Here is an 8,690-nt window from a genome sequence, read left to right on the forward strand (position 1 = left end):
TGAGGTCTTTCTGATACTTCTCAGAAATTATGAAGATCTCTGAAAATGATTTGCATGAGAAGCAACATCTGACCCTGTGGGGACAGGCAGCGTCCTGTGGATGTGAGTAAGCAGCGGTAAGCAGTGAGTAAGTAGAGGGATGGAACAGAGACACAAAACTGTTCCTTTAACAGGCAGAAACCTGCAGGGCTTGGGCAGAGCAATGGTAACTGTGATGGGAAGGTGCCACATGGGTATGGCAAGGGACCATGTCACCTCCAGCATGACAGTGAGTGTACCTGCTGGTGGGCAGAGCTGACACCCAGCCCAGTGGTACTAAGGACTCTAATGGTCCGTCTCTAGCAAGAAGTGCTAGTAAAGTCTGTGGAAATTAGGAGCTGTTGCTGCTCAGGGTCTCGGCAACCCATCCATGCTCAGAGCAGGCTGGGACAGGATCTGGCACCAGTTGGGATATGCCTGTTCATCCCAAGCAAAACTCTTGCAGTGGTACCCCTTTTCTCTTGGTGCAACCTCACACCTCCTGTACCCAAGGGGCACCTCCAGGCACACCTAGCGCTGTCACAGTTCATGCTCCCCTCCAGCTTCCCATCCATGGCAGTGGCAACACTCCACAGCAGCACTGGCTGTGCCTTCACACTGTTTCCATTCAGAGCTGGGTGAGGTACACAGGGACCTTTCTCAGCCGTGTCATCCGCTGCACGTGGGAAGCCCAATCAATCGCAAAAGATCGCTGCTTCGAGATAACCTGCAGAGGAAACAGAATGTCAGCTTCTCAGCAGGGGCTACAGCATATGCAGCTGTCCCTGCAACACACAGCATCTATGGGCAGGGAAAAGGGCACAAGGGGTAGGATTCTGGGGAGCAAGAATTTTAAGCATTTATGGAGGATTTAAGGAGTTGCTGGAGGAAAGGAGCAAGGCTGGGATCTCCTCCCTGATGTCTGGGATCTCCTCCCTGATGTCTGGGATGTGTTGTACATAGGCAGGAAGGGAGCCTCCTAGCCCTGGGCAAGGCTGAGTGCACGGGCTGTGGCTGCCAGCTGCTTTGGGCAGGAGTGGGGCGCCGGGGAAGCAGCAAGAGAGGCCAGGCTGTCTTACCCCACTCTCTCCCCATCACACCTCCAGCTGCACCCCAGGCAGCAACCTCTTCAAACCCTTTACTTATAGAATCACGGAATGAATCAGGTTGGGGAAGACCTCTGAGATCGTCACATCCAACCTGTGACTCAACACCACCATGACAACTACAGCATGACACTAAGGCCACATCCAGTCTTTCTTTAAACACCTCCAGGGACAGTGAGTCCACCACCTCCCTAGGCAGTCCATTCCAATATTAATCACCCTTTCTATGATTAAGAAATTCCTCCTAATGTCCAACCTAAACCTCCCCTGGAACAGCTGTGCCCTGTCATCCATTGCTGGTTGTTTGGGAGAAGGAGCTGACCCCTGCCTGGCTACACCTACAGCCTCCTTTCAGGGAGTTGTAGAGGGACAAGGGCCCCCTGAGCCTCCTTTTCTCCAGACTAAACACAACCAACTCCTTCAGTTGCTCCTTATAGGATTTGTGCTCCAGACCCTTCCCCAGCTCCACCGTCCTTCTCTGGACTTGCTCCAGCACCTCAGCATCCTCTACATTGCAAAACCGCACCATTTATTCTAGTTATTAAAACACCCTGCAATTATTTAGCACTTATTCGCCAACTGCTTCATTGTACAAGTCTTACTGAACAAAAAAAAAAAAAAAAACAAAAAAAAAAAAAAAAAACCACAAAAAAAAAAAAACCACACACAAAAAAAACCCCTTTTATTTTCTCGTCTCTTTTTTTAAACACAACAATCCCATAGGCTGTGGGGACATAAAGGCCAGAGTTAGTCGCACGCACCGAGCGCCGCGGGGCCGGGGCGGAGCCGCGCGGGGCCGGGGCGGAAGCGCCGCGGTTGTCCCGGTAACCAACGCCGGGGCCTGCGGGGCCATGGGCGAGCTGGGCCCGGACGAAGCAGCCGGGAACACGTACAGCCTGCGGCCCGGGCTCCAGCACCGGTGAGGCCGCGGTGGGGGACTGGACTGGGGCCCGGGAATGCCGGGGGCCGTCCCTGGGCACGGGGCTGGCGGAGGCGGCGCGGCGCTGGGAACGGGGAGCGCCGGGACACCGGGATCCCAGCTGTGACACCCACTGATGCTGCTGGAGGGACAGCTTCCAGTGGGGCTGGTTTCACCCATTCATAGGTGTTTGGCTTTTGGCAATATCTCCATTTTAGTAGGGCTTTTTTTCCCCGTGGCTTGTCATCTGTCATTTTTTTTCTCTAATGCATAAAAGCTACATTTTCCCAGGGGGTATTTGGCATTGTGTATGTTTCTACATATCGTGTGAACTTTCTGTTGCACTTTTCTTCTTTTTTTTTTTTTTTTTTTCTGTTGCCGTGGTAGGTTTAAGTCGTCCACAGTAAAAGAATGCATCCGCGCGATACTGAAGGAGAAGCTGGCCAATGTACAGTACATCCCAGAAGAAATGCCTGAGCTTACAAAGTCTTTATCAGACACAATAAAAGACAGACTGAAAGGTAAGGAGGTTTGCTGGGGATGTAATTTCTTTTCTTGCCATGTCCTCTCCCTTTTGACAAGATTCCTCTTTCTTCCTTTATACTTGAAATGTATTCCTTCCCTGTTGACTGATTCGAACCTGCTGGTATGAAGCAATCTGTCCTATATATTCCTTGCCTGTGGAACTGGAGACCTAATTCAAGCAGACAAGATTTGTTTTCATATAGCTTGGCAAGCGTGCGATGTCAAACTTGGAGGGTCTGCAGGGGGAAAGAAGCTGCATTAGAGAGAAGAAAGAAATGATGTTTCATTGCTTCTTGCTTCCATAAACAGAATCATTCCTGCTCTTTTTGTGCTGTGGGTTAGAGCTGGAATATCAGTGGAGATCACAACAAGGCTCAGGGGGCACAGGGAAGGGGTAGAGAGGAGCAGTCAGCCAAGGAGGGGAGTGACTACAGCCTTACAGCTCTGGAAAAAGGTTGTGCTGCTGCGCAGGATGCCCTCCAGCATTTTTGAGTTCAAGAAAAAACGTGCAGGCACCAGCAGGTGTTTCCTGAGTTTTGTGCTGGAATAAGTACATGGATGTGTGTGCTGGCACGGACACTTTTTTCGCCTTCTTTCTGGGGCCACGCTGGTGCTCCATCTGCTGGGCTGGCCTGACGTGGTGGCACAGCCACGCAGTCACCCTCGGCAGGAATCGTGGATTTGTGCTTCTCCCAGAATTGCACATCTACTTTAAAGCCAGCAGCAGCTGTAGTCCCTGAACGTGTTTATGCTGAGCTCCTCTGCACAGGGCTTGGCTTCAGCAGTGTGTAACCACAGTGGCAGCAGCCTGCAGTGAGGGTGGCCACTCTTATCAGCTGGCATCTCTGATAAGCATTGACATGTTGGATGTTAGCAGAGCCAGCCTGCTGTGTTCAATGCTCCAGTGGAAACAGGGTGCTGGAGTCGTCCCAGGACACTGCTTTGTTGAAGACAGGCATTGGGATCTATATTTTATTTTAAACATGCTTGTTCTGATTTGGCTTCTGGAACATTGCCATGGCCTGATTAGATCTGGCCTGTGCCCCAGAGGTACTTCTGTACTGTTGTGAAACAATAGCACATCTCTGAAGACACATAAATAACACAGCTATTATGTGGCCTTTTATACTACTCAGAAACAAAGGAAACACCTGTGGGGCAGAAGAATTTCACAATACCTTTGCATCAAAACAGTTTTAAAATAAGACCCTTTTTTTCAAATTGCATTTTGTCCATCAGCAGCCTAATTTATGTTCTTTCCATGCGGCCAGTTCTTGAAAGTTGTCAAAACAGAAGGCTGACACACCGTGTGGCTGCTCAGGGGTGTCTTGTGACTTAGGTGCATCTTTTGATGGATGCCAACTACCCCGTTCACCCTTCAACTCCAGCAAAACCATGGTACTCCATACTAGGAAAATGAAGCTTTGCGAGGCAGTCTGTCCACTTGGCTACTTGCATAGGCTTGTACAGCCACTTGCTTTTTAGCCAGAAATCTTTAGCTTTCAGGGTTGTGTCTTGGACTCATATTTTTAAAAAGTTACTGCTCTCACTAATATTTTTTTCTCTCTCCAGAGGAGGGATTTGACAGGTACAAGATGGTGGTGCAGGTTGTTATTGGAGAGCAGAGAGGAGAAGGAGTGAAGTAAGTTTTGCATCTTCTAATTGTATTTCTAGCATGTTTTTTGGGTTTAGGTGTGTTTTTTTTTCCCTTCGGAAGCTGCTTCTGACTTCCTTGCTACAAACATCTGTCTGCAGATGATGAAGTGTAAATCACTTTCTCTTTTAGTGGCAACTTCAGTGCTTAGGTTGTGACTGGTTGAATTAGCCAGTGATAATTGGCTCCATGGTGGTTCTTAACAAGCTGAAATGCTGAAAATCATTTCTGAAGAGTGTGGTAGAAGCATTTTGTGTTGTATTCATGATGAATTAGTGTACATCCGCCCCATCCATTCCCAAGGCCCTGCTGGAGCACAAAAACCATAGTAACTCACTTCTGTCTAAAGCCAGAAAGCTTCCATAAGCACTTCATTTCCATTTTTCAGAAGTTTCAATTTCTATAATCCCCCTGCAATATAGCCATGGGAACCAAGCCTAGATTCCCATGTGGGTGCTGAGCACTTGCAGTCAGCTCCAGATGCCTTCAGTCAGACGAAAGAATTCCTCTTGGCTGCAATAATGGGCTGTAGATTTCCATTACTCGTGGATAGGGAGAAGGCAAAGGGAACAGCTTACAAGGTTTATATGCTTTATCTGCTGGCTTATCTTTATTATTGTGCCTGGTACTCCAGCAGAAGATAAGTGCAGCAGAGCTGGAATCAGATCTGCTGCCTCCCTGTTCTGAAGGTCAGAGAGGAATATCTGTACCTGCTGCTCAGGCTTCTGTCAGGAATGTGTCTCTGCAGGCAGGCTGCTCCACAAGCACCGTGCCAGGGTGAACAGTTCAATGTTCAGGTGGTCTGATCAGAAATGTGAAGTCCAGCCACACAGGCTGACAGAGCAGTTGGAGAAATCTTCCAATTTGTAACAGACAGGAGGCAAGATTGAAATACAATCACTGACATCCTTAATGCAAAATACACCTTAATACAGTCACTCATACATTATGGGACTGTGCCCCAAAAGGAATCCTGTCAGCTGAGGCTGACTGGGGCAGGCAGGGAGTGGGACCCTTGCAGCAGAGAAAAGAGAATGTCAGTGCCTTTAGACAAGGCAGCAGCAAGGTCTCTCATGCAATACCCTGTTATAGGCTGGTTGTTTGTGCTCAGGATAGGGCTTGGGTGTCCATCAGGATAGTCAGGGAGCAGAGGGTATAGGTACAAAAAGACTTGAAGAGGTCATGGTCTCATAGTATGGCATCTGCCAGGGAATAGGATAGCTCCCTATAAATAAGCTTGGAGTGTGTACCATGAGGGTGCAGGAGGTGAAGGACAAGAACAAATCAGCTAAATTAGCCACTGATACGCATAGGCCAGAAGTCAAAGATTCTTAAGCACCATAGCAATGAGGTTTCAAGCCCTGCTGCACAGTGAAGATGGCAGTCTTGAAAGCTGATGAGTTTGAAAGCGGAGCACATACAGAGGGGATTACAGCATGTGGTACAGAATTCAGCAATAGAAAACTAGGCTTGGGATTCAGGAGCACACTTCCAAATTCCATTACCTTTAAAGCAAGGTCAGTTTGGTTTTCTCTGTGATCACTTATGTCATTACACATGAACTCTGGGTAATGTCCCTGTCTGGCTCCTTTGTCTAGCATGGCTGCACGATGTTTCTGGGACGCTGACACTGACAGCTGTGCTCACGATGTGTTCATGAACGTAAGTACAGGCTGGATTCTCATGGAAAGTGCAGAGCTACTTGCTTTTCTGTGAGAGGCAGAGTGACCTTAAGTATGGAGCAGGAAAGAAACAACTACCAGAAGGCAAGGAATCAAGATTATTGAAACAGCCTGATTTACATCCTCGTTCACAAAACATACTTAGGTATAATAGCCAACATAGTAGAAGTTCTCCTCTGGGGAGGTGACACAGTACAGTACAAAAGTTATTGTAGTCACACCATTTTAGTGGTGGGGAGAGAAAGCACAAGAGACAAAGTCTTTTCCTACGTACTTTGCTGAACTGCAGTCATGGAGCATAGCTGAAATCCAGGACTAAGACAAAGTCAAGGTTTTACTTAATTATTATTTTATTTTAAACTGACACCTAGATACCTGTGGGTGTGTGGATGGAGGAAATTGAGGCGCTTCTGACATTCACATGCACTGACCTGGGTTACACCACAAGTGAGGTGAATAAGAAACTTAAATAAAAGACAGAAAAGTGCTATATATTACCATACAGTTATGATCTGGTCTAAATGTTCCCTGAGGTTTGCCTATTCCACTAGACTAGTAAAAAGCTTGCCTTGACTAACAGAGCCTTTCTCTGTTTTCCCCAGGACAGCTTGTTTTGTGTTGTGGCTGCATTTGGCTGCTTCTACTATTGAAGGTGACAAACATTGCACAGAAGGATGGACACTGGGGAGAATGCTTTGGAGTATTTTTTATTTAAGGGCACAAAAGCTTCATATTCTGTGTACAAAACACAATTAACAGCTCTATGAAGCACATCCTACACCTGTTCTACATACTATAACATTCCCTCTTCCTTGTGGATATTGATACAGCTTTAAGCACAATATTATTATTATGTCCTTTATTTAAATGGTCCTTTGTTTTTTATATAGTGTTGGTTTTGTCCTAAAAGTGTATTGCCAATAGCCATTGCTTCTAAGGAAACTCAACTTCTGTCTCAAAAGGATTCTGCTACTTTTATTTCTATTTCTACGAAATTAATGAAATATTTATTTAAAAAACCCATAATAAATCTACGTATTTAATATTTAGTCTCCTGTGGCATTTTCTTCCACTCTTCAAGATGCACTCTCCTGGATAGCTTATCTGCATTTCTCAGGTGAGTATTTTGACAGTTCTTTGTAAATTAATCCATAAAGCCGATCTCTGATTCTGGTTTTCCAAATCTGTTCCTATGACTCCCACAACAACTGGGCTATGAATCCCAGCTGTGTCACATGAGATGGTATTAATTGATGGAAAGTTGAGGTATTTAGGACATTAGGTCAGGCCAGCAGCCCACACACCCCATGACTGCCAGAACTCCTCCCTGCAGTAGCTGCTCCTTGGTTCGGATGCTGTGAGTGATCATAGCTCCTCATGCTCTTCAGCAGATACTGCAGTGATTTCTCAATCTCTCTATAATTGTTTTGGAGTATGAGGATGGATGTTTGGAGACCAACTTTGCTAGGACTCCAGCCTCAGAAAGGCTGCAGTAGGTCTGCAGAAGAGTGCTAAATCTTCTCATCTCCCCAAAAGCTGGAGGACCAGGTGGGTTCCTGAGGCAGCGGGTGCCAACAGAGTTTATATTAGCATGCCCATTGGAAGATGGGATGCTCTGTGGTGGTGCCTGTTCTCTCTCTGCTGACAGGGAAAGTACAGCAGAACCATTCCAGTGGGATGAATGGCTTCCAGAGTGCCGAAGCAGGGTGAGGTGAACCTGAATCCCACCCTTACCAACTGTTACAGCAGAACACACCCTCCCCATGCAGCTCTTGGAAGCCAGGGAAGTAAAAAATCATTATGCATTTTCTAGAATCCCTTTTTCAGCTACAGTGCTGGAGGCAGCACACTGCTGCTTCTCTGTTGTATTAGTTGGAAATATTTTGGTTATGAGTTTTCCTCTGGTGGGAAATGAAAGGTGACTTTTCTGACTGCTTTGTTGCTGCCTGTGGCTGTCACCCACTGAGGAGCCTGCAGAGAGATGTGACAGCACCACTCTGTTTGTGCACGACCTGGGAGCGTGACTTTTAGGGAACAGCAAAACCCTCCACACAACATTTTCCAGGAGCTGGTACATATGACCTCAGACTCATTTTGAAACTTCTATAAAGCCATGGCTGTTAAATCACAATTTTTCACCTTGCACTTGCTCCATTTTGGAGGTGTTTAATGACTTCTTCACAAAGGTGTCGTACGCAGCAGGTGAGCAGATTAGAGTCTGTAATCACTCAGTCTCACCACCCTTGGCTGTGGTATGGGACATATTAGGGATGCTGTATTTCTCCTGAATGAGCCACTGCTGGAGCACTGCACGTCGGTGTGGACAAGGCAGGGCAGCTCCCTCCTTCCAGAACCTCTGGAATTTACCCCGGATACATCCATACACTGAGATGGATGGAGAAGAGACTTCATCGCAGTCCCCCCTCCTCAAGACGGGAAGCAGAAGGGCAGACACTGATCTCTTCTCTGTGGTGACCAGTGGTAGGACCCAAGGGACTGGCCTGAAGCTGTGTCCTGGGGGTTTAGGTTGGGCATCAGGAAAACGTTCTTCGCTGAGAGGCTGGCTGGGCACCGACCAGGCTCCCCAGGGAAGCGGCTATGGCACCAAGCCTGGCAGAGCTCAAAAAGCGTTTGGGTAAGGCTCTCAGGCACTCGGTGTGGCTACTGGGGATGGGTCAGGAGTTGGGCTCGATGATCCTGGCGATCCCTCCCAGCTCAGGATATTCTGTGCGGCGCAGAGCCGCGGGGCAGCACCGTCGCGAGCCGGAACGGAGGTTCCAGGCGCG

At 47.6% G+C, this 8,690-nt stretch overlaps 1 protein-coding gene across 2 annotated transcripts; it reads left to right on the plus strand.

The window, feature by feature from the left end:
- Window positions 1-1,960: 1,960 nt before the first annotated feature.
- Window positions 1,961-6,949, plus strand: DYNLT2B (dynein light chain Tctex-type 2B). 2 transcript variants are annotated; one of them, XM_085587885.1, is made up of 5 exons: window positions 1,961-2,229; window positions 2,431-2,564; window positions 4,141-4,210; window positions 5,821-5,884; window positions 6,507-6,949. In XM_085587885.1, the coding sequence occupies exons 1-5, from the start codon at window positions 2,180-2,182 to the stop codon at window positions 6,552-6,554; spliced, it is 366 nt and encodes a 121-aa protein (XP_085444011.1). In that variant the 5' UTR covers window positions 1,961-2,179; the 3' UTR covers window positions 6,555-6,949. The 2 variants fall into 2 exon arrangements, with proteins under 2 accessions (XP_085444011.1, XP_021392471.2); XM_021536796.3 differs by having other exon boundaries at window positions 1,961-2,043.
- Window positions 6,950-8,690: the final 1,741 nt, after the last annotated feature.

Source organism: Lonchura striata, chromosome 9, assembly GCF_050655825.1.
Source record: "Lonchura striata isolate lonStrDom1 chromosome 9, ASM5065582v1, whole genome shotgun sequence".
NCBI lineage: Eukaryota > Metazoa > Chordata > Aves > Passeriformes > Estrildidae > Lonchura > Lonchura striata.

Coding starts and splice junctions, on each gene's coding strand:
- DYNLT2B (XM_021536796.3), top strand. CDS start 1,976: ATGGGCGAGCTGGGCCCGGACGAAGCAGCCGGGAACACGTACAGCCTG. Junction 2,044..2,430: donor CGGCCCGGGCTCCAGCACCG/GTGAGGCCGCGG, acceptor TTGCCGTGGTAG/GTTTAAGTCGTCCACAGTAA. Junction 4,211..5,820: donor CAGAGAGGAGAAGGAGTGAA/GTAAGTTTTGCA, acceptor TCCTTTGTCTAG/CATGGCTGCACGATGTTTCT.